At 48.1% G+C, this 25,043-nt stretch overlaps 1 protein-coding gene across 4 annotated transcripts in view; it reads left to right on the forward strand.

Moving 5' to 3' along the window:
• ULK1 (unc-51 like autophagy activating kinase 1) overlaps positions 1–19,267 on the forward strand; it is a 77,888-nt gene extending 58,621 nt beyond the window's left edge. For 2 of the 4 annotated variants that reach the window (XM_027732979.2, XM_027732983.2), the window contains exons 17-30: positions 131–256; positions 3,747–3,898; positions 4,039–4,161; positions 4,704–4,787; positions 5,362–5,624; positions 6,227–6,411; positions 7,199–7,314; positions 7,900–8,043; positions 10,459–10,646; positions 13,293–13,471; positions 13,606–13,724; positions 15,297–15,454; positions 15,671–15,806; positions 17,736–19,267. In XM_027732979.2, the coding sequence (XP_027588780.1) occupies positions 131–256; positions 3,747–3,898; positions 4,039–4,161; positions 4,704–4,787; positions 5,362–5,624; positions 6,227–6,411; positions 7,199–7,314; positions 7,900–8,043; positions 10,459–10,646; positions 13,293–13,471; positions 13,606–13,724; positions 15,297–15,454; positions 15,671–15,806; positions 17,736–17,791 (2,029 nt within the window). In that variant the 3' untranslated portion in view covers positions 17,792–19,267. The remainder of the gene's footprint in view (positions 1–130; positions 257–3,746; positions 3,899–4,038; positions 4,162–4,703; positions 4,788–5,361; positions 5,625–6,226; positions 6,412–7,198; positions 7,315–7,899; positions 8,044–10,458; positions 10,647–13,292; positions 13,472–13,605; positions 13,725–15,296; positions 15,455–15,670; positions 15,807–17,735) is intronic. The other 2 variants (XM_027732980.2, XM_039378887.1) reach the window with 1 other exon arrangement.
• Positions 19,268–25,043: the final 5,776 nt, after the last annotated feature.

Raw genomic sequence — 25,043 nt, forward strand, 5'->3', positions numbered from 1 at the left:
ACCCACAGCCCGAGCGCAGCCCAGGGGACGCTCCCTTTGTACAGCTGCTGTATGAAGATAAAATCTCCAATTACCTGGTGGGAGGCCCAGCCCTTACAGAAGTTTTTCTTTGTGTGTCTCCTTCCAACAGCCGGCCAGGTCAGTTTTCCAGCAGCAAGTACGGACACTCGGTGCCCATTCCGGTCCCAACACAAATCCACAACTACCGTCGGATCGAGCAGAACCTGCAGTCTCCCAACCCACACAGCTCCCCCCGGTAAGTGCTGGGGCTGCCAGGAGGGGTGGCACCAGTGCAGGGGCTCTTGCATTACAGCTTGGGGTCTGTAAACAAACTGCTCTACAGTCTGCTCTCTGTACCTCTATGGATTTCTCTCCCTGGTGGGCTCTCCCCGTTGCTGTCAGGAGCCAGTGTGATGTGTTTTGGGGTATTTTTGTAGCAGTGTTGGGATTTATTTCTTACCATGTACTGTAGATTTTGTCTGTGTGCTTGTATGTGAGAAAGCTCCTGTCAGCTTTGAGTGAAGGCTGAGCCCCTTTGAGGCTGACAGCTTTTCCCATGCCACCCGTGGATTGGGTGTCCAAGCAGAGAGAACCATCCATCTGGCAGGTTCCTTTATAAAAGGAAAATTTGAGATAAACAACTAAAATGGATGGGGCTTCAAAACCTACCTGACTGTACCTTAATTGGTTCCTGTAGCCAGTCATGCCATAGGTGATGTGTTGCATATTAACGTGGTTGTGCAACCAGGACTAACTAAGCCATGAGCAATTTGTGCCCGTGAGGCAGAGCATGTTTTCTGAAGGCCGTCAGGAGGACCCAGATGCCAGCCTTCAGCACACAGCTGACCTCCTGAGTTCAGTGCTAATGACATGTAGGGCTTCTGTCTCTTCTCACACATGATTTCTGGTTCTTATAGGTTTGAAATCTGGGCTGGCAGCAGCAGCCCAGGTTGTAGGCTGGTTGGAAGGAGACCCATAGAGGATCTTAAGGAGCTTGTACAGCAGGGGCATTCAAAAAGAAGTGTCTAGGAAGTGTCATGTCTTTTCTGGGGTGAGTTGCGTTGGTATCTGGATTAGTTAAAGTTTAGATTTCAGAAGTAGGGTAATACCTGCATCAGCCTAAGTTTGGGCTTCAGCCAGCCTAATTCAGGATAAGGCTTATTCAAAGTGGACCCAGAAGTAGAGACACAATATGCTGATATTAATCAGGGATCAGCAGAGGTATTGGTTTGTGCCAGTGTTACTTTATTTTATATTCGCTTCTTTGAGTGTGGCAGGTTTTGTGGTAAACTCCTTCCTGTTTCCTTAGTGCCTCGTGTTTTTTACAGCAGAACTTGTGGACTCTGTTGGTGTTGGAACTCACAAGAGTCCTGTTAATCCCTGTGAGGTATAAAGTGAGAGCTCTGGAGAAGGTGCCGTGCTGACCCCAGACCTGGTGACAGGCTGCTGAGCTCAGGTTCACAGCCTGCAGCCACAGTCAGGGATCAAACTGCCATGTTTTGCTCCTTTTAGTCACCACTGTGTAATGTTGAGATTAGCATCATCCCTGCAGAGGAACTCGAGGAATGGACCCAATCAGGGTGATTCATAATCTGCTTTTAGCATCTTCTCAAAATCTCTGGCGTCATGTCTTTTCTGCCCCAGGATGCCATAGTTATCTCTCTCCATCACTTCCTCTAATCAACAGATTGAGTAGACACCCTTCAGGAATGGCAGGAGAAAACTTCATCAGCCATCTAGTATGTGATTCCACTTTTCCACCAGGTGTATCAAACAGGCCATTACCACCAAGTGCCTCGTCATGTTTGCCAAGTCATTTGATTGCAAAGCAAACCTTGACGTGCTGCTCTCGTGTCCCACTGTCACCTGACTGGCTGGAGTGTGCCTGTGTAAGGTGGCATGTTTGTGAACAGATATGTAGCTTGTTGAGGTGCTAATTAGGTATACCTACTTCTGGCCACATCACCTGTCCTGCTTGTCTACTTGCTTGCTTATCCTGTGTCTCCTAGGGTGGCATTTGACATTCCACATCTTTCAGCAGCAGCAGTCAGCTGGTGGTTTTTTCTGCAAGTTCCTGATAGGTAATATTGAGGTTTCTGCATGGCTCATGTTCTGGAGAGTTAAAAACATGGGAGGGCAGTACTTTCTGCCACTGAATATCTCGGTATCTTCTCGCCTTTCCTTTTTGTGTATTCATTTTGCTTCAGGGCCAGGCACTTGATGAGCATTAGGCCTCTGAATCTGGAGCAACCTGAAGAGGAGTGATTTTTAGGTTAAAATTTTAAAGTATTTCCTTTTTTCCAAGCATGTGACTATAGCATGGATTCACCTGGCTGCAAAATGTGGTAACACACTGAATAGAGGCAGGGGGGTTGGCAGATCAAATTCTTATATATCAACTACTGAAATAGATTGGTTTTTAATGTATGATTTATTTATTTTCTGAAATGTGGCATAAAGTGAAATATACATCTAAGAGTGTTGTTAAGTAGTTGTACTGACAGCTCATCTGGATGACTCTGCCATTCCTGGGTAGTGTAGCCCTCCTGGCACTGCTGAAACCCATATGCCTTTGTTCCTCTGCTCAGGTACCTATGGACAGCTAAATGCAGCATCCCTGGGAGAGGAGGCAGGATACTTTGGTGATAGCATCTTGCAGTGGCTCGAGCACAGAGGGGTTTTTTTCAGCATATTCATTGATTCCTGGCCAGAAAACCACCTACGGGCTGAGACTAATGTTCTTTTAACAAGAGGAAAAAATGTTTCCAAATTGAGACTAGAATGAAGGATTTGATGAAAAGACTGTGTTCTCATATAGAGGAGTGTAATGGGAATCTTGGTGAGGGAGCCTGCAGAGGCAGAATGGCATTTCAGTTTAGATTGTGTGTTCTAGTGATCGTGCAAACATTAACATATTGAGAAATAATGAATTAATATGCAATAATCCCATGTCTCTCCAGACTGATGGTGTGGCTGTACTCACTTTCCCACTAGTTTCCTCTTCTCTTTCATTTTAGCAGCTGAGTAATACTCAAGAATCCTGCATGTGTGGGCTGTACAAATTAATTTTAACTCCCTAAGGTGAAGCTTCACTAGGAGTTGAAGGCATTTGGAGTCCAGGCAATTCTGATTGTCCGACCCAAAAAACTAATTCCTCTGGGTGGTTCTGAAGTGGTTCAGATCTGACAGCCACACACTGCTCTGTTTTGCTCTGTAGCTTCTGGTTTGAGTCCAAGCTCTGTTGCAGAGCAGGGCCTTGGCACAGCTTACCTTGGCATCGTGCAGCCACTGCTCACAGAGCTTCCTGCCTGAAGGCTGCTCTGACTGAAGGGTGAGTGGCTCAGCACGGGAGGGGCACTTAAATAAAGTCTTCTCACAGTGTTCTGAAGCCACTGCCTAAAATTAATGTCTTGGACATGGCAAGATAGGAAACTGTCATGTTCAGGATCATTGTAAATACCTGAAAGCATCTAAAAGTGACTTGGAAAAATGACTCCTCTCCTGCTTACAGCTAAGCTAACCTCGTTCTTCCTCTTCATTTATTTGGATTGAAATTCTCGAGAGCAAAGATTAGCAGCTTAATCTGTATTGGTGCAGTCCTGGAACAGTGGGATTTTGATCCAGGGTAAACAGTGATGTAGCTCTGCTTTTGTGGAAGTAGCTGTGTGTGTTTGGTGATGCTGTTCTCCTTTCCCTGCTGTACTGGCATCTGGAGTAACGTGTGTGCTGCCCTTGTTCCCTGTAAGGTCTGGTACAGTCCGGAGGTCCAGCAGTACGAGTCCTCTCGGTTTTCCCAAGACTGGTGCTTCCCCTCCTTATCCTGGAGAGCATGGATCAGTGCCCAGCTCTAAAAAGCTCTCCTTTGGCGGTGCCAAGCCCTTTATGCCATCACCACAAGGTAAGATGTCAATGGGCACATTGCTGTCCTGATAAAATCACGTGCCTCTTTCCTGCAAAGAGGGGTTTTTTTAACCAGATGTAGCTGCCAGATAATAGGGGGTTCAGATTGGTGTGTTCTCCTGTGGTTCTTCTCAACAGATTATTTGGCAAGTGTCTTGGCCTCAGTAAAGTGGAAAGAAAAATACCTGTTAGCCCCAGGAGAGGCAAGCTTTGCTTTGGTGCCTGCATCAAACATTTTGCTGCCCTCAGAAGAGGGCTTCTGTAAGTGCAAAGTATCTTTTTACTGGCTCGGGTTGGGGTGAGATAAGATGTCAGCCAATTATTGTCAAAGCAAAATTCTGGCCAGCACTAGAAGGGCTTGAACTTCACTGTTCAGGCTGAAAAGTTTTGACTGACTATCTGGTAGCCTGATCCAGATGCTAACAAGCAATTCAAGTAGAAAGGGATAAGAAAAACCCCAGTGTGCAACTGATGCAATTTGCTAGTTTTTGTACAGAACAGGCTGATATAACAAGCTATTCTATATTCTTAGTGTCTCCAGTCCTGTATTTATTAGGCTCTGCTGGTGGGGAAATGCAGAATATTCACATGCTTTTCCTCTGAATTAATATCACTGCAAAACTAATACTAGACAGAGGGTTTTTTCTTCCTTTTACTGGAGTTGAGGATCTTTTCACTACACAGCCAGGGCTGAGAAGATGGAAGAGATAACTGGCATCTTTCTTTAAACAGGTGGTGCATAGTGCTGTTCTTGCCTATGGAAACTTACTGATTGAACATCTTTTTATTGTGTTCACTCACAGTTGGAACAATCCCAGAGCAGCCCAGCCAGACTGTTATCCCATCTTCTCTTGGAGCAGAAGTGAGAAGCCGTATTCCTGTTGCTGGTATGTTGGTCCTTACCTTCCTTTGTTACTCCAATGGATAAGAACTGTAGTCTCAGGGCATTCAAGGCTGGGTATGTTGCTTCAGCAGCTTCTCTGGATGCTTGGCCAGCCAGGATTTCTATGTACTGGGAGGAGCTGGGGTTGATCCATTCACATTCTGTCAGCCAGCATCTTCCAATGCTGACAGACCCTGTGTCGCAAAAACTCAGACGTGGGACTTGGAAGTCAATGGGTTGAATGAAGGAAAAGCATCTCAAAACCCCCAACACCCCCAATGCCAAGGGGCCTGCTTGATGTGTAGTTTCCTTGCTGCTGAGCTCTAACAGGTCTCTGTCCCTGTAAGGGTGGCAATGAAGGAAAGAAGCTGCACTTTTATTTCCCTGATGTTCATATCTCATCCTGTACACTCAAAACCTTATCAGGCCTGGCAGTGCTGTGGCACTGCTCAGTGCCATCCTTAGCCATCCACTGAAGGTTTTGATCTCTAGATGTCTGAGCCATGGATGCTGGGATCAGGCTGGCTTTGTGTGTTAGAACCAGACACTGATGTGTTTTGTCACTCTGGGCCCTCCAGGTTCCTCGGCGCCTGAACAATCTCCTCGAGGGATGGGCTCCCGGCTCCACAGTGCTCCCAACCTGTCGGATTTGCATTCCTGCAGGCAGAAGATAACCAAGCAGCACTCTGATCCTCTTGTTGCTCACTTTGGTCATACCCCAGTCAGCCAGCCTCTGCAGATTCATGGCTTGCAGCACTGCCGGCAGCTCCGATCCTCACCGAAGCTCTCCGAGTTCATGCAGAGAAGCCCTTTACCAACAATAATGGGCTCCCCCACAAAGGTATGCCCAGGAGTCTGCTTTTGGGCTTCTCACAGCTTGATCCTCTGGGTTATTTGGGGATGAACTGCTGCATGATCAGATAACTCTGACCTGGATTTATCCCCACCCGTTCGCTATCCTTTGAGGGCTGTTTAGTGATCTGTGTGAAATGGGGTGGTGTCCTAGTTCTCAGTGGACAGCTCTCACTTGGCAGCAGTGCTCAGCAGCTGAGCAGAGCCTGGGGTTTAGGGCAGGCAGTGGGAAGGAGCTGCCCTGGTTAGCAGGAGCACATCAGTGCCAGTGGTGTCTGGGTGCTCTGGACACCGTGACCCGGCTCTGACGCCAGCGAGTGTCCAGCAGGAATCCCCAGCAGAGCCGGCAGACGGGCGAGCGGGTGACAGCCCTGTGCCTCACACAAAGCTGGCACCCTGACAGCATTTTCTCTGCTTGTGTTGGGCTGCAACTAATTTTCAGCAGTTCATTGTCTTTTTGTTTTAGTCTTTCTGAGATTAGGGACAAATAAATGCAGTGGGATTTCTACCTTTATTTCAGGCATGTTGATTTTGATAAACAAATGGAGGCCAAGGGGAACCTTCCTCCTTCATTTTCTCTGTTCTTTTTAGGCTGTGTCCCCATTTGAGTTTCCCAAAACCCCAAGTTCCCAGAATCTCCTCACCCTCTTGGCCCATCAGGGGGTCATGATGACTCCGACACGGAACAAGACCTTGCCAGATCTGAAGGAGATGGGTCACTTCCACTGCCAGCAGACTGGGTTGGGATTGAGGCCTGTGGAAGAGATCAAGGGCAGGTGAGCTGTAATCTGCTTCACTTCATACAGTGGTGCCTCACTCCCCAATACAGGACGGATGGGGCAAATTTCAAACCCCAGCTAATGTTGAAGTTGGAATGAAGCATCTGTAAATATTCTGTAGTGACCTGCTAGCACCCTTGGATTGCAGGCAGATACAATGCAGATTTTAAAAGTCTTCCTCTAAAGGGGCAGGCCATGGCCTGGGTTTTTTAAAATTAAAGACTGACTGCAGGATTTTGTTACCAGACCCCTGCAGTTACTCACATGCTTGCTTTGATCTCTGTGGAGCCTGGACCTGTCAATGAGTGAGAGGGTGTTCTGGGTGTTCCTCTTCCATTGTACAGTGAGCACAGGTCTTCAGGAGAGAGACCTGTTTGAAAGCCACGTGCTGCCTGTCAGGAGCACTGCAGGATACAAAGCCACTGAGGTGTTGGTGTTAAGTTTTTCTTACATGCCCCTCTGCACACTGCAGCTTCTTCCAGTGATCTGGAGGAGTCCTCCGATACAAATTTGTGTGTCTTACATCCAAACCAAATTGTGTTGTAGTAATTTGTAGTGAGGACTTGCATTACTGCAGTTAGTCACAGTAGTTGTCTGCTTTCTGCAAGTAGCAGGAGGTGCTTCAGATGCTCTGTTGAAAGAGGAAGAGTGGTTAGTTCAGCTCCAGACTGTTTGCTGTGTAGCGTTAAGTGGCTGTGGACCAGGAATGGCACAAAGAAGTGGAAGTTAGCTGACATCTTGCACCTGTTGACTCTCTGCATCCTGTTGTATGTCCTCTTTTTAGATCTCTGAGCACAGGCAGGCTCACTGACCTGCTTCTGAAGGCAGCCTTCGGGGCACAGATCTCAGAAGCTGGCAGCAGCGACAGCCTGAACAATGAGAAGCCAATGGAAATTGCAGGTAGGTGGGGAGGCCAGGCAGATCTGGCAGGGTGTCCTGGGCTGGGGTGAACAGTTTGCCTCCACACCTCCTGCAAATAGGAGGCTGCTTTGCTGGTGTCCCTTGGCACAGGCAGCAAGTGCCGTGTGTGAGCAGTGCCGTGGTGTTTGCTTTCTTTTGCCGAGCGCTCGGAGGTCTGTGGGCTGTGCGTGCTGTGTAATTGCTGGCTAGTGGTGTGATTTTTGTAGGCAGGGCTTCCTCTTCTGGCCCTTTCTGAATGTGGTAACATGTGGAAGTGGGGACTTTCTGCCAGGCAGCTGGAGTATGAATGGCTCTGCAAGGGTGGGTGTTCCTGGGCGTGCAGGTCAGGCAACGAGGAGGGGAGAGCAGCTGCAGCAGTGTGGGACACTGCCCAGGCTCCTGTCCTGTGGTCTGTGCCAGCCTGGCCCCTGTTCCTGGGTGTGCCTCCACGGGGAGCACTGGCCTGTGCTGGTGACCACTGTCTCCCAAGAGAGTCTGCAGGAACACAAACGGCTGGGCGAGGCACGCGGTGCTCTGAGTGACTTTCCTGTAATGCCAGTCTGCACCTTTCAACTGTCTCCCCAGCTCCCTCAGGTGCTTACGGAGGGACCCTGCACTCTGGTGCCCGGGCTGGGGGCTCTGCCAGCCCATCCCCAGTGATTTTTACTGTTGGATCCCCTCCCAGTGGAACAACCCCCCCACAGACCACGAGGACCAGGATGTTTTCAGGTAAAGGGCCGATTACCTACCTGCCTGTTCCAGTGGGAATGCCTGGGGGCAGAGAGACGTGTTGAATTCATTGCTGCCGGGCACTGGTGATGGCAGAGGGCTGCTCAGAGCAATCTGTAGAGCTCAGCTGGTCTCAGTACCTTTGAGGTTCTTGTGCTGGCTCCTGCCAACCCATTACTGCTGGTAATTGTTTGCACTGGCATTAGTGCCAGGTAGTGGTTTTCCAGTACTGTCAGAGACAAACTTTTACTTTATTGCTCTCTGCTTCAGGAATAACGCTGCAGCTGTTCACTGTTGCTATGAGGTCAACAAATGTAAAGATTGTGGTGTGTTCTGATTGTTTTCCCCGTGGGTTTTGGATGAGCTATAAAAGATGAGTGTGACTATCCGTGCCCAATTTCAGTGCACAAGAACTGTTAGAAAAGAGCCAGGATGGCTCTGTGTGCCAAATTATTGGTGGTGTTACTTATGCTCTGAGCTGCCTAGGTAGGAGATGGGGAACTGCACTCCTGCTTGACAGATACTTCTTGTAAGATGCCAGAACTCTGGCCTTGTCAGCCTCATTTGAGGCTGTGGTAATTGGCCCTTTTGGGATAGTGTGTCTGGGAGTTGGAGTCTATGTTCAGTTTAAGAAAATATTTGGACACTTTTATTTGCATATTTGGCTTGTTTGGGTTCTTGTCTTGGCTGTTCCTCATTTGAATGCAGTTGACTCTGTTGTTCTCAATTACTGCAGGGAGGGTTTGGATGTGACCATGAATAAGCTGCTTGACTGGGATGGGGGGACATGTGGGCTCAGTTCCTGTGTATAACTTGCATCCTAACTAAAACCACTCACATCTGATTGCCTGGAAAGTTGGGACCACAATCCTTTCTTTGTCTCATCTATTTGGAGGGTGAGCTTTGAGACTCTTAAAAAAGCCTGTAGCACAATGGCTGTCCTGGCTGCAGCCTCCAGCTGCTACTGCAGTGTTATGGATAGAGGATTCAGAGTTCCTGAACTACTTTTGCAGGGATAAAAGCAATCTGGAAGCAGGTCCAAGCACCAGTTTTTAGCAGGTTGATACTTGAATGCTTAAAGGTCTGCCCAGCAGTTGAGATCTCAGATGGGATGCCTGGAAGAGAAGGCTGTTGAACAGTGAACCTACAACACACACAGCATTAGGTCAGGGCAGCCAAAGCAATGCTGTTGGACAAGCTTTGTTAATTAGGCCTGTGCAGTAACTCCTTATGTTATAGTTAATGCACGAAGTTAATGGTGGAAAGGGGAGGTTTGCAAGCCAAAACTCTTCACCCCAAGTGCTTGGACAAGCCATGAGTAAGATCTCTTGACAGTTCTAAAGGCAGAGCCTTTCCATGAGTCATCGTAACAATTTCTGCAAACAGCCTCTTGGAATTACAGGGCATCCAGACTGTGATATTGTAGGTCCTCTCCTCTCTCTGAGAGATCTGGAAATACTCTGCCTGTCTTTGATGAGCCACTTGGCTTTGAAGCATTGCTGCCAACACAGAGAGGCTGTGCCTCTCTGCAGATCAGTTGTGCATTATTACATTGCTGAACCTTTTGAAGGCAGGATAAGGCAGTAAATTAAATTCGTGGGTAGAAGAGAAACATCTTCCTCCAAAGGATCAGATTGGCATCCCCCCATCAGACAGAATATTTCCCTCTGTGGCAGTGTGTCAGGGATGGGAAGCCCTCTGGAAGTGGTGAATGCGTTATGAATACTTTGAGACAAAAACTCCTTTGTGCTCTTAGGGTGGATTCAATGGTCAAGAACAGGAAAATCTGAGGGTGAAGGAATTGTCTGATGGACACTGTACTTACAGGGTTAGGGTCTTGGCTCAGCTGAAGTCACTGATTTTGTGTCCAGCTTCCTGTTTGTAAAGAGGGGGAAGCAGAAGGGCAGGGCATGTGATGGAAAGCTCTCCTGGCTTGCATGCAGGATGTTCTAAAATCCATCACTTATCAGAGGTGCTCATTCAGTGACAGTGAAAGCAAAAACTCAGGGACCCAGGGTTCAAACCATGCTGCTCCATGATGGGGAACTTGGCTCTGTCAGTGTGTGATAAAAACCAGCCCAAGTTCTTGTAGCAGGATTCGGAAAGGGTTTAAACAAAAAGAGAATAAAAAAAGTTCTTCTGAATTGTCTCCATAAATGACCGTCATTCTGGAAGGTGCTTTAAATCTGCTTGAGCTTGTAAGCTGGTCTGCTGAGTCACTAAGGAGCTTATGGTGGGGAGTGGTTATCCTGCATCCAGAGTCCTTGCATCTTCCTCCAAAGTACCTCTTGCTGGCTCCTATGAGATCCAGGATCCTGAATCCTACAGACTTGTCCTCTCTCTCCTGGGTGAGGAATACCTACCTGGCCTGCTGTTAATACCTTCAGTAATTCCTTTGTCTGTTTTTCTTCTCAGTGGGCTCTTCCAGCTCCCTCAGTTCTGGAGGCTCCTTCAGTGGCAGGCACTTGGCAGTGGGAGCTGGTGGGGAGGCTCTGGAAGGTCCCTCGAGCCTCCGGTTCGCGTTTGCCGATCCCATCACCGCCAACCTGGAAGGGGCTGTGACATTTGAGGCACCAGAGTTGCCTGAAGAGACGCTCATGGAGGTGGGTATATCCCAGGGGCTGGTTAGGGGCAAGGGACAGGGGAATAAAAGCAAAGCAAATCCAGACAACTCTGTGTTTACAGCCAAAGAGTTTGCCCCCAAAGGTGGAGTAAACTGGCTTCCAGAGAGTAAGGGCAGTGCAGTGCTCAGAAAGCCCTGGGCATATTTAGCACAGAGGCTTTTGAGCCTGCTACCAAACTGTTTGGTCTATGAGACAGCCCATGGCTGGGGTTAAAATTCACCATTTCCAAAGCTGAAATTGCAGGTCAGAAGCATCGGTTATCTGATGTGCTCTGAAGGAAACCTGCCTGCTTTGAGCCTTTTCCTTTTCAAAGGCTCAACATCAGTAATAGCTGACTTGAGAACATGAGTAGCTTAGTGTATCAGGAGCCCTCCTGGTGCACTTGGGAAGTCAGGCAGTGATATGGTCTCTGCTGAAAGGATCTGAAAACAAAGTAAACCTGACATTTCTGTTCCTAATGGGGGCGAGGGGAACACCGTGTTCTGCACCAGAACAGCTGAACCAGATTGTGGAGCTGAAAGGCTGCCAGGCTTCCCTTCTCTGCAGGCTGAAGCAGAGCAAATGCTGTTATAGCTGAGATATATTTGAAATGTAGGTCAGGCTGCCCATTTGCAGTGGAGGTGGGAGGCAGATTCACTCACGCTTTGGGCTCTGCTTTGTGATACCTCCTTGGGTTGTCTGGGACTGGGGAAGGCTCTTTGTGTCTAACACTTGCTGGTGTTGCTGAAAACTTCTAGATGCCCACAGAGATATGCACACATTGTTTGAAGGATGTGGGTTTGCTCTTCTACTTCAGATTTTATTTAGCTCATTTTTTTCTGTCAATTATGCATCGAATTGCATTTGTTTGCTTCATTACCTGTAAAGCCACAGGGCTAAAGCTTCCAGCAGTGATGTGTTCACAAATTTAACTGAACATCCTACCTTTGTGAGGTCCCAGAAGTTTGGGGCCCTTCCAGCTGCCACCACTTTGGACACTGGTCTGAAGAGAAGTGTCCTAAGGAAGTATCAACTTGATCTTGGAATAGCAGCTTCAATGTCTGCAGTGAGTCATTTGGCTTCAGTTGTCATTTCTGCTGAGCACAGTAATCCGTTTGCATGTCACAAAGCCTTCACAGCAGATTTCAAGACCCTTTTGTGCTCTGTGGAGTTGGCCAGAATGCAAACCTGGCAGGTTTTCTGATTTCTGCTGATCTTTCAGGGCACTGAAGTCTTACTATTTAAGCGCCCCTGTTTGTCTTGAGCAGAGCTTTTGCATTCAGATGGGTGGTTCTTCCATCTTTTGTAAAAGTTTCATTAGGTGCAGACAAGGCAAATTGAAGGCTGGGCTTTAGTTTAAAACACAATAAAGAGATGGCTACAGAAGGGAAGACTCGTGATGCCAAATGAGGCCATGAGTGCCAGCATAGTTACCAGAAGCTGCCTCTATAGGCAGAGAGGAAGGACTGTGTGATGGTTAGAGATAGGAGGCTGAGACCTGCAGGATCTCAGCAGTTTCCTGCTCTGCCACAAACTTCTTGTATGACTTGGTAATTACTTAATCTCCAAGTTCCTCCTGTGCTTTTAAAGAAAATAGAGGAAGATGGAGATAACACTTCCTTACCATACTGGACTGTCCAGGTAGCAAGTCAGTGGGAGGAGAGATTCATAACTCAGATAGTCAAAGCTGCCTTAGCAGCCAAGTCCCTGAGCCAGTAAATGAAAAACTAAAACTCTTAGAACTGATAAATTCATGTAGGAAACATCCTTACCAGCCCCCTTTGAGAGAACTAAGCCAGTGAATCTCTGAAGCTCAAGCAGGTTACCCACTTCTCAACAGAGAGGACAAACAATGGAGTTACATCTGATCCAGGCAGCAGTTCACTTTGCAGACCCACAAGCATTCCATTTTTCCACAAATGCTAACTTCCCAGAAATGCTTGCAGTGACTTAAGCAATGCAGCTTCCCAGAAATGGGATAATCCCCTTTGATCTGTAATAGCTGGGGAAAAACTGCTCTGAAATGACCATAGCACTTGGTGTGAGCACTTCCCTCACTGGCTGGACAGGAGCTGCAGATAAAAGGTTGTCCTTGCTGTCTCCTCAGAGGACCTCACCCAGGGCTCACTGTGCTGAACTGGGAGGGTATAAAGGCCAGGGCAGAGTGAGGGCTGGGATGTAGGGTGGGAGACACCTTGGTTGCAGTTTTCTGTGGCGTAAGAGGTTGTCCTCTCATGAAATCCACACTGGCATTGCTGTGGTGGGAACAAGAGCTGGGCCCATAGTGCAGATGGTCTCTCCCCCTTCCTGGCTGAATTCTGAAAGAATCCCACAGAGCTGGGATCCTCCTGGGGAAGGTGGCTTGTAATTTTAGAGTAAGTCTCACCAGTTTCTCCAGGGAGCTGCCCAGAAATTTCTGGCCTGGGGCTGTTGCTTGCTGCTGTTACTGTGGAATAGGAGCTGGTGCGGGTACAGGCTCGAGGCTGAGTTTGGCTGTCCCTGCCCAAAGCAGAGGTGTAAGCAGGGTTTTGGGGGTCAGGTGTTGTGTCTGTAAGCTGGGGTGAGTTGCTGGCACAGCTCAGGTGGGCAGCCCTCCCTGGCATGCCAGCTTTCCCTCTAACCCCCACCTCGGCATCCCTTCAACAGCAAGAGCACACGGACATCCTGCGCAGCCTCCGCTTCACCCTGGCCTTTGTGCACTACGTGATGGAGATTGCAGCCCTGAAGGGCAGCTCCAGTGAGATGGGCACCTCAGTGACCTCTGAGTACCAGCTCCAAGAGAGTGTGGTGGCCGACCAGATCAGCCTCCTGAGCCGGGAGTGGAGGTAAGGACGGGCAGAGCTGCCCAGCTCCTCTGTCACTCCCTCCCTCCCCACATATCCTTAGGTAGCAGCAGTGCCTGGGGACACTGACTGCTGTCCCAGCCACCTGTCTGCATTGCAGTGTGCTTCCTTTGCAGCTATGCAGAGCAGCTCGTGCTGTACCTGAAGGTGGCAGAGCTCCTGTCCTCGGGGCTGCAGATGGCCATAGAGCAGATCAAAGCTGGCAAGCTGTGCCTCTCCTCCACTGTCAAGCAAGGTAAGGGGCTCTGGGCTCACAGTGCAACTCACCTGGAATGGAAGCATCACAGAGGGGTGGAGGGGGTGGAGTGAGCATGAACCCCCCGCTGGTATGGGGGGTCATTTGTGATTGTCCCTTGGCACACTCAGATCTTCTTTATTCATGCTGAGAACGTTCCTCTCTTCATATTGACTTTCTGTCTCAGAGCTCTTGTCATGCCCCTGTGAGAATCTTCAGCACTAATTAGTGAGGGGGGGATGTATCTTATCTGATTCCTCATATCTCTGTCTCAGGTGCTTATTTGTACCTGACGTAAGCCCAGCTTAATTACACAGTGCATGTCCTAGGAAGTGCTTACTTGGCAAATTAAGACCTGTCCTGGCAGTGATGATTTTTCAAGTGAAACAAAAACACAGGAAGTGAAGTACTGGTAATGCCAGAGTCACTTCTTTGCTGGTCTTACAGCCTTAAATTTGCATCTGACTGGCTCTGGTGAGAGCTGGCTGTGATTTGGTGATTAGAAAAAATAATTTTAAAACTCCCACTGTAATGTTCCTGAGGGAGCTTTTTGAAGCACTTGAAGTACTTGACCCACCAGCCACCTTCCCCAAGAGCTGAGACTCTGAAAGTATTTATGCTGCCTTGGGATGGGGTGTAAAAAAATGGAAGTTAAATATGATAAGCACACATATGTTGTAGCAAGCAGTGTGGAGGAAGATACACCAGGTTTAGCTGCACATCTTCCACAAGTTCAGACTAACAGGAAGGTTGTCATAACCCAAATAAATCACTCCTTTTCAGAGCAGATTGCAGCTTCTAGATATGTAGTGTAATTTGCCCTTCAGTGTGTAGGAATTGGGCAAGGCTGGCTTGTCTTGTTTCATGCAGCGTGGGGATTAGCAAATGTGCAATGTAGGAGTTAGTACTCATCAGATGTTGGTGGGAGTTTGTGTTCAGTACTCTGTGTAGATCATGCCATGCAGCCAGGGAGACTCAGCCTGTGGCACCACTTGCTGTTTTGGATTGTTATTTAATCCCTCAGAATCATATTTGATTCCTGATTCTCTGTTCCATAACCACGAGCTGCCGTGGTTCAGGGGGAGGAGGTGGCATTTCTCAGGCATCCGTGTTTTTTCTTTCTGGGACAGCAGAGTCCCAAGAGAGATTCCCTTGCTTAGTCAGTGCTGCTCATCCACACTGTGCTACCACATGGGAGTCACGTACTCCCTCACAGCGTGTCATCACCCATCAAGTAGCAGAAGCTCCGTATCTGCGGCTTCTGGTGGTGCGTGAGACATCCTGGGTGGTGCAAACTGCTCCCTGCCTTGTGCCAGCTGAAGGAAACAAAAATAGACCTGGCCTCAGGTGAACCAGACATGTGTAGGTGTTGCCATGTGCAGGCTTGGAACTGGTGAAGGTGACAGAGGAAAGGGAAAGGACCCTCTTGGTGCAGGACTTTCCTGCCAGTCTCTTGGCTTTAACATAACCCTGTTGTCTCTCAGTTAATCACCTGAGGTCCTGCATGTGGAGATGGGGAGGCACAGGGAGAGCTGGAAGTAGTGCCTAAAGCATTTCTTTCCTTTGCTCTAGTTGTGAAGAAGCTGAATGAGCTTTATAAATCCAGTGTATCGTCCTGCCACTGCCTCAACGTGAGACTCCAGAGGTTCTTCTTGGACAAACAGAAGCTCATGGATCGGATCAACAGCATCACTGCAGAGAAGCTCATCTTCAGCTACGCTGTGCAAATGGTACAAACCACACCGTGCCTGGGGACAGGGTCAGCATGGACCACTGTTGGGCATTATGGATCCTGCTGGTGGCCTTTGCAGGGGGTTTCCCTCGTGATGCTGTGTGCAGCCTCTGGAGGCTGGGCAAGGGGGGCTGTTCTCCCAGCTGAGGGACCATACGGGGAAAGCTGGGTGTGCTCTGGGAGTAACCTCTCGCTGCTGGGTTGTTGCCTGCAGGTGCAGTCTGCAGCCCTGGATGAGATGTTCCACCACAGAGAGGACTGTGCACAGAGGTACCACAAGGCTCTGCTGCTGATGGAGGGGCTCCTGAACATCATCACTGAACAGGGAGACATAGAAAACATCAGTAAATGTGAGTGCTCAGTTACTTTTTTTTTTCCTCCAACTAGAACATGTGGGTTTTTTTAGCTGCATGGATCAGACATTTTAGTTGCCAGCATCCTTTTTTTTTCTTTGGCTACATCTTGGTGGACATAGCAGAGATCTCTTGGCTTGTTACAGCTCCTTGTAGCCTGGCTTCCTGCTTTTCCAGCAGGAAAACTGTTACAAGTGCAGGTCCCTGTTCTCAGCCCTATTTTGGGAGCTTCTCATGCAGAACGATTGCCAGTGCTTTGTTGGAACTTTTGATGTGTGAAAGAACTTGTTGAAGGAAGTGGTTTGGCAACAGCAGGGGCCTGGGTTTGGTTCCCAGCCGGAACCACCCTTCTGATTGCACAGAGCCCTTGGGAACGTGAAGCTGCAGCGGCTGCCGGGCAGGGATGTCCGGTCGGCACAGCCAGGGCTCCTTTCAGCACATCTTTGAGTCAGGACTGCTCTCCTGCCTGGTTCCCCAGGCCTGGCTGAGAAAGCAGCAGACACGTATTTTTCTCATCAGCAAGTGCTGTAGCAGTGAAAGCTGAGCTCTTACCTGTGTGCTCCCGTTGGGCTTCCCCTCCCTGGAGGCGGCTGCTCCGAGCAGTCCTGTCTCTCCCGCTCTCCCTGTGTCCTGAGGGGGGTTACTCTGTACTGCCCCAGGCTCCACAGCACTGCACTCCACGTGCAGGGGAAAGGACTCACCTCGCTGCTCTGAGCACACTTTCCCTGCCCTTATGGCTGGGGTTTAATCACCTCTGTCATCTGTCCCTGTGGGAGGCGGGCACAGGGGACAGGGATAGCCGGGATTGTCTGTGGGAGCAGCTTGGCTCAGCCTGGGCTCTGCTCCACCACAGCCATCCCACCCCACCTGCAGCAGCCCCAGTGGTGTCCCTGTGGCTGCAGGGGGAGGCCACAGCTGGCAGCCCTTGTGTCCCTCCCCTCTGCTGCCCACCCACCGCCTGCCTCGGGCCTCGTCCAGGGCGCTGGAGCTGTTGGAGCTGTCCGTGGAGGCAGAGCGCTGGGATGGGTAATGAGAGGAGAGACTTCTGGCTCACAGGCAATCAGTCTCTTAATTATCACCAACTTCCACAGCTGACATGAGGCTCACTGAAGGAGAGCAAAGGGAAATGGGCAGGTGGTGTGTGGTACTGGAGGGGAAGTGAATAGGGAATACTAGGTAGTTTCTATTGTACTGTTTCTTACCAAAACCTAAATCGCATCTTTTGATCCAGAGATACTGTTAATGCATCTAATAGATTTCTATTCCCACTTGTTATCCTGATATTCCCTGTTTTACCACTTGCTATCCTGATATTACCTGTTTTGCCATGTTCCAGCTTCCTCATTGAGCTGTTCTCTGGTAGGCAGAAGTAGGTGTGCATTTCATTTTAGATCTCAGGTATATGATTACTTATTTCTGAAACATAAAGTGATGAACCTAGAAACACAGCAAGTGTTCCTGTGAGAGGCATGAATTCCACCAAACATTTAGCTCCTGAAGGAGTCTTGGGCTCAGATGATGAGAACCCATCTCTCAGTGTAAGCCTTGGCAAATGGCATTGGAGACCCTGAGTCATGTTGCCTGCTGGCAAAAACCGCTCCAATAACTGGAAGTAAATAAATTGTTCCTGGCAGATGGTGGTTCTTTATAACATCTTGATACCTCTGTCAGAGCTGCTGCCTCCCAGCTTTCACTGTTGGATCTCTTGGCTGTTCAACGCTTCGACCTGTCCCTTCCCAGCTGGATGTTTGTGGCCAGGTCTTCACTGGCCTAATCGGTACCTGGTAACGATTCTCAAAGTGCTGCTTAGATTTGCTGAAATTCTGCTGCTTGTTTTTTAGTTTTTGTTCAATCTCCAGCATGGCTTGGTGGTCTTTATTTTGCAAGAAAGATGAGAAGTTCATTGCTGTTGTTTCTTGCCCCCAGGTAAGCTGTGCATCGAGCGCAGGCTGTCGGCGCTGCTGTCGGGGTTCTGTGCCTGATTTCAGTGGTGGTGTTCCTCACACACCTCGCCCCAGCTGATTGCTTTGTTCCCAACAGCCTGCTGCTGTGCTGGGAAAAGAATTGTGGCAGTAGGAGACCTGGAGGATGAACTGCTCACTGTTTTGTATTTGGACGTTTTGGGAAGTTGTTCCACAGACTCGGATTCCTTTGTGGGGACGTGTGGCGGCAGCAAGCACAAATAATTCCCTGCCCGAGGGCCTGGGCGAAGACATGGCCAATGTGGGAAGGTCTCCCTCGTTGTCAGAGGGGATGAAAGATAGAAGTCTGCTTCTTCCCAGCATGTTGAAGGATAAGACTGCTGCCTATCCCTCTTGCTTAAGAACAGGGTATTCCAGTGCTGTGTCCATTGCAGGCAATGGATGTGCTGAAACTGCTGGCTTCAGTTAATGTTGGAGGGTGTCATTCAGAAATAAAGGCCAGTTTGTGTACTTCCCCCTTCCCAGCTGAGAGCCAGGCATCTTCAAGCTTCCTGGCAACCGGAGGCTCCCCTCCATTCTCTCCTTTGTCCCTTCTCATTGTGTTCATGCCTTGGAGTGCTTCCTGCATGGCAGAGAGGACGGAGTCGGCTCCTCTCGCCTGAGCGTCGCCGAAGGAGCTCCCACCTCCACAGACTTGCTGAGCGAGGCAGAGGATGTGCTGCTGCTGCTGGGAAGCAAATCCCATGGCTGCTGTGTGGGCTCCATCTCTGCCTGCCTGGGTGGGCGACCGACACAGGGAAAGGGACTGTGCACGACAGAAAGCGCGACGCTCCTGTGTTCTTAAGAAGCCAAAATGAATCCGTTCCTGCCTTGGTCCCCAAGCCCAGTGGGATCAATGTGAAAGACTCCTGGCTGTTGAGCTCATCCCTACCAGGAGGAAGCACTGGCGCTGTCCTGCTTTCAGCTGTTGGCTCAATAACCCCTTCCTGGAGCCCCCCCAGACTGAAAACACTAGCTTTGTGAATCAAAGGAGCACTTTACACACTATGGGAACTTCGAGAAGTTGACTTTGCATCACACAACAACCCAGGAACATCACGACTGTTAGGAATGCTGTTCTTTTTATTCCTTTCCTCGCTTCCTGGTTGTTTTATTGCACTACGTGTGTGCGTATATTAATATGTATTCCTGAGAGTGAATATATATTGATATTGATATGGTTTGTGTGTAACTGTACGTATTTAACTGTACTGTATCTCGTGAGCGTGAGGCAAAGAGCACTGCAGAGTCTGTGCTGTTCCTCCTCCTCACCAGGCAAAGCTGACTTGCAGTCTGGCAGTACCAAGATTTGTTTTGTTTTTTATTTAAATGTTCTTTTAAGGACAGTCGATACAAAGCTCCGTGCTTTTTAAGAGCTGAAGAACAGGCGTTAAGATCCCACACACTTACACTTGGAAATGCGTTTTTTTAAGAAGTTTTATTTGCTGCTTCGTTGTTGTTGGGGTTTTTTTTTATAAAGAAATCTTGTAGCGTTCAGTTTTATGTTCAGCATTTCTTTCAAGGAGACTCTGCAGCCAAATGAGACTGTGGGTGTGAGTGGCTCGAGTTCTGGTTGAGGCTTCGGGTGCTGTGAGCATGTGTGTGAGAGGAGAGCTGCCTGCCTCCCATCTGTCTGTGAGAGCATGAGTGTGTCAGACCTGAGTCGTGGCAGTATTTTGTTAGAGCTGGGCAGAAAAGTATCTTCGAAAGCAACTCGAAACCTCAGGCTTAGTTTTTGGGGATCTAAAACATATTTTTGCACACGGTGGTTAGGTCCTCGTTGCTTTTTTTTTTCCCCCTCTCCATGTTGGCACGTTCATTGTGATACTTTGCAAGGGTTTCAGGAGCAACTTCATTGGTTTTGGAGCTGGCGCCGTGTTTGGCAACACGGGGTGTTTCTGTTCGCAGAGCAGAAATGCCAGTAAAGAAATTTTAAAGTATTTCCAATTGCAACACGGGTGTTTCTGTTCACAGAGCAGAAATGCCAAGAAAGAAATTTTTAAAAATATTTCCAATTGCCCTGACCAGGGAAGTTTTAAGTGTAGCTTTCACAAATGCTTCAGTATTTGGCCGCTGTGACCCCGTACGTCCACAGTCTGCCGCTTCTGTGGCCGTTTGTGCTTGTGCCTGGGAAAAAAAAGAGAAAGGAAAGAAGACAAGACAAAACCAACCAACCAATCAACCCTCCCCAGCCTGTGGACAGAAACGCCGAGGAGACCCAGACTGCTGCTGAAAGGCTTTGGCCAGATCCGCAAAGGGCTGTGCTGCAGGCGGGAGCACCGGGAGGCAGCGCCAAGCCAGGACTGACTCTGCAATACCAACTCCTGCTGCACACCCCAGACCCTCCTGGCAAAGCCCCCAGGGGCTCCCTGCCAGGGAGAGGCACATCCCGGGATCCACGTCCCTGCCGTGCCCCAGTGACCCGTGTGTGTGTGTGTGGCAAGCTCAGCACTAACCTTCCAGCTGTACTTAATTACTTGAATGTATCAAAAAATTGTCCACATTCAATGTATACAAGTATATATTGCTCCAAAAAAAAAAAATAATTGTGGTTTACAGACCTACAACCAATATATATGTATGTGTTTGTGTATATACATACAAGGCTGTGTGTGTGTATGTGTGTGCATGGGTAGAGATACACACACAAACACAAACGTGTATATATATGTTTTCTCTTAATACTTGAAACTTAGCCACTGTGCTTGAATTTAAAAAAAAAAAAACACAAAACAAACAAACAAACAAAAAAAGACAAAAAACCCACACAAAATAACCCCCAAAATAGGGGAGATAAAAAAAAAAAAAGAAAAAGAAAAACAGAAAAACAAACCCAACAGGTGATTTATTTTGCCATCACTTTAGTGACTTTCTTTTTTATCTAACTGCATGTAGCGTGAAACCAACTTTTTAGGTGAAAAATATTTATTGCTTTGTAGACAATAAGGTATGCAAAAAAAAAAAAAAAAAAAAAAAAAAGAGAAAGAAAACACCCCAAAAACCAACCCCCAACCATTGTTGAAGTTGCTAGTGTAGTCCACCTGCTATTGTCATGGCTTTGTTGCTGTTGCAGCGTTTGTGTCTGGCGTCTTTAATAGATTTCAAGAAACCTCAGTCTAATAAAACACGTACCTTCAGGTTTGTGAGAGCGTATGATGATGTTCTTTCTAAGGTAATGCTTGATACTTTGTCAACATTTTTTATTTGTGTTTTGTGTGACTTTTTTTTTTTTTTTTTTTTGGCTTTAAATTGTACAACACCAATTTAAGAAAATAAAATTGATTTGAAATTGTTAGTGGCCTGTTTTCAGTACTTTATATTTCCAGTTAGTGCAGTATCTGGGCGAGGTCTTTAATGTGTTTGGTTCTACCAGCCTTGACTTTTGGGCAGAGGAAGGGCTGTTGCCCCCTTTTCACAGCAGGTGAAGGCTTGAGGCAGAAAATCCACCTTGCCTGAAGGTGCAAGCCTTTGAATTTGGAAAGCACCTTTCTGGATGTTGTTTATCAGTAATATTTATTGCTTCCCACCCCTGTGCAGATCCCTCTGGACACAGGGGTGTTTGATGGCCATGTGAAGGGTGAGAATGGAGTGTGGGTTTGGGGTGGTGGTTTTACAAGACCTAATAATTACATATTATTTTAAACTCCATTAATAATTTTTAAAATTATTAGAGTCAGAAAGCTTGTTGCTGGAAAAGGGGCTTAAAGATGAAGTGTGAGTATTGTGATAAGATTTGGGTATTTTTAATTATAGTTAAATATTTTACTGAATTAAATATTTATTGTACTCACTGCAGTTTGTTATTTGAACAGAGCAGGCACATGGCTTAGTTTTCTCCTGCCCACTTAGCTCTGGAAAAAGTCACTGAAGGTGGGAGAAGGGACAGGAGGATGGTGAGAGATTGGTTGCAGTCCCTGCTCTGTCTGGATCGGAATACTCCAGGATGAAAACCTAAGCCCTGCATCTGGGATGTGGGAGAGGTGCTGAATCAATTAGTCCAGTCCTTCCCCTTTCAAGATCCAAATACTGTAATTCCACCAAAGACTTCCCAAACCCCCCTTGCTGGACTGTGTGTTATTGTTGGCCGGGAGCATCTCCAGGGAGAGTCCTGCCCAGCAGCCCCGGCGTGACGTGGCATCGCCCCACACAGTTACTGGACAGTGTCGTGTTTTTGTAAGGAAAGACTTTATTTCAAAATCATAACTTACCCTGAGCTGGAATTGTTTTTTCTTGCTCTGCCCTGTTTATAACCTCTTGTTTCCTGCCCCTGCCTTTCCCACCCCGGGCAATCGCTCTGTGAGAACGGTCCTGCCTGGAAACGCAGGCTCCGGGCACTTGTTGACCCTGAGTCACCCAGGGACATCTGATCCCTTCTCCCTGGAGCAGCATCAGTGCTGGGGACAGCTCTGAGAACCTGCACTGCTGTGTGGTGAAGACGTGGTGGTACAACCTGGGCAAGACCCCACAGCAGCCCTTGGAAAGCTGGTCAGAGCTGAACAGTTACAAATGCTGGTGCTGCCTGAAGTTTGACAGCTCAGCACACTCGGGTCTTTGCTTTCATGGGGGTTTGGTGGAGGGGTTTGTTTGTGGGGTTTTTAACATGTAAAGCTCCCTTTTGTGGAAAAACTTTGTGTGTGCCTGTTCCCTGCAGCATGGGATTGTGATAAAGAAAATATATGTATAATATATGTGAATATATATGTGTGTGTGTGTGTGTATATACACGTGTGTATATATATATACTTAGATATATACACATATAGATACATACACATATAGATATTTACACATATAGATATATAACAGTTTCTGATGCTGAGGTTAAGGGAGAGGGTTTCTTTTGAAGCTGCCCATGAAGAATTCTAAAGGTTCAGGTGAAAACACTGTAGCCAAACGAAAGATGGAGCACTGTGTGTCACATGCCTGTGTGGACAGAGAATACTCTGCTGAATCCATAGGACTCTGTCACAGGCAGCAGAGCAAAGGGGGAAAGTGCTAGCTGGGAAGACTTAAACAACAGAAATAAACAGGCTCTTGTGAAAGCCATGGGGCCTGAACAGTTCAAAAGCACCGGTGAAAATTGCACAACTTTCTAGATGTTGACTGTGACGTTATGCTGCTGTTGATTTTAGGAGAAAACAAACCCGAGCAATTCTTCCAGGGCATTTGGCTCCGTTCCCGTGTTTTATATTTAGTTGTTGGTAAGTACGTCAGTGAAAACATGCTCATTCAACTCTGAAAGATCAGAGGTGACTTGGTGACATCAAGGAAGTAGAAAGGAGTGGGTGTGTGTTGAACCACAGCGATACAAAGACCAAGTACTCTGCTTCCAGCTCTTGTAAAGCTTCATTTTGTGAGGAGTTAACTCCTTCCCAGCACATCCCAGCTCTGTGGCGTTCAACCTGACATCCCTCCTCTGCAGTGGCACACTGGGGTGCTGAGCAGGGGAATGGCTGTGGAAGGTGTGATGGCTGAGGGAGGACAAGGGGCTGAGTGCAGGGAGACAACCCGCTGCAGGGCAGGAATCGATGCTCTCCAAACACTAGCAGTTGGAGTTATTTAACTTTATTACCATAAATGTAGCGCCGAGGATGGGTGCCATTCCCTGGGTGAGGAATGGCACGTGGTGCGGGGATACAAACTTCCCTGGGACATTTCTTTCTAAAAACAGCATTTTTAGGGACAATAGAGGCACAACCACCCCCCTCCTGGGAGCTGAAACCTGGCAAGGGATTTGAGTGCTTTCAGAAAACACGTTAAACAGTGTATTTCTAAGACGGAGCTGACGCAAATGCCAAACACAGACTTTTTCCCTTACCATGGACAGATGGTAATATACACAATTATCCTTCATGATCCCTTGCTGAGACCCAGACACTACTGCTAGAGCTCCCTGGGAGTTGGACCCAGCCACCACTCACGTTGTAAAACGTGCCTCTGTGTGTCCACAACAGGGCTCAGATCCAAAGCTGTGGTGCAAGAAAAGTCAGCTCCCAAAAAGCCATTCCAAAGTCCAGAGCATGAGGTAACACACTGCAGACCTGCAGCACGTGGGGTTTGTGTCTTCGGCTTCTTCTCAGCACCTGCTGTGTGTGAGTATTTCCTTACATCAGCACAGGGGTCATGAGTGCACTGTGGTGGGGAATTACAGGAGTGCTCAGGTTCCTGCTGCAGGTAACCTTGAAACACAAGTGAAACGGTGCTGAACTCCCAATTCAGATCTTGTTCAGGCAGTCCACTCACTTCCGAGTGGGAAAGGACTGGCCTGTGTTACACTGGGAACACCTGGTGGAGGAAAGAACACTTGACTTGGTCCCAAACAGGAACATTCTCCACAGCTGAAAGAGTTTTCACTGCTTTTCCTTTGTATTCTCCTGTGTGCTTGTTTCCAGCTAACGGCCAGATGGAACTGCAGACTAAGGTGCTCCTCGTCCCTTGCAGTGCAGCTTGTCTCCAGTTCCCAACAGAGAGGTAAATGTCTTTTAATTACATTTGGTATCTCCTGAACTTCTAGTGCTGTGCAGCAAAGCCTCATTAAAGATCAGTTTAGCAGACTTTTTCTTCCCTCTAACTGAAAACGATTGGAAGAAAGTGTCCTTCAAAACACGATGTTCCCTCAGAGCTTTTTGTATTGATTTAAAACAATATTTCTCAGTGAATTTAAGGCAATCCCTCTTGAAATAAACATGTCATTTCTGAAAGGAGGCCTTGGGGAGGAGGACGAGAAGGTTGCTGGGGTAACACTGTCACATCAGAGCAGGAACAGGCTGCTCTGCAGGCCGGAGGGGACAGCCTGGAGTGTCCCCGGGCTGGGAGGAGTGGGAGCCACGCCAGAGGTGCCCTGGCGGGGAGCAGCCATGGAGCCAAGGCTGTGGATGCTCCCAGGACAAGGCAGGAGGCGGCCGTTCGCGTTGCCAGAGCCCCATCTGCAGGTGGCCGCACAGTTTGGAGTGAGGAGTGACACCGACATCGCTATGAAAATTAAATTAGCTGCCTCAAAACATGACCGTGCCCGATCCCCCGTCCTGCAGCCGTTCTGCTCCCCGTTCGACAAAGGTTAATTGTCTGCGAGCCCCCAGATGCACTGGGTGGTTCCTAGAGAGCTTTGACAAGGCTGATTCCATGGCTCCCACAGAACACTCCGGCAGCTCTGGCAACTCACTTCAATTTCTCCTTGCCTTTGGTGGCAAGATAAAAGAGATAAATTATATAGAGACGCTTAAAGATAAAATAGATAAGTTATATATAGATGCTTAAAGATAAAATAGATAAG

This window comes from Pipra filicauda, unplaced genomic scaffold, assembly GCF_003945595.2.
Source record: "Pipra filicauda isolate LSUMZ 115617 unplaced genomic scaffold, ASM394559v2 scaffold14_size4853619_pilon, whole genome shotgun sequence".
Lineage (NCBI taxonomy): Eukaryota > Metazoa > Chordata > Aves > Passeriformes > Pipridae > Pipra > Pipra filicauda.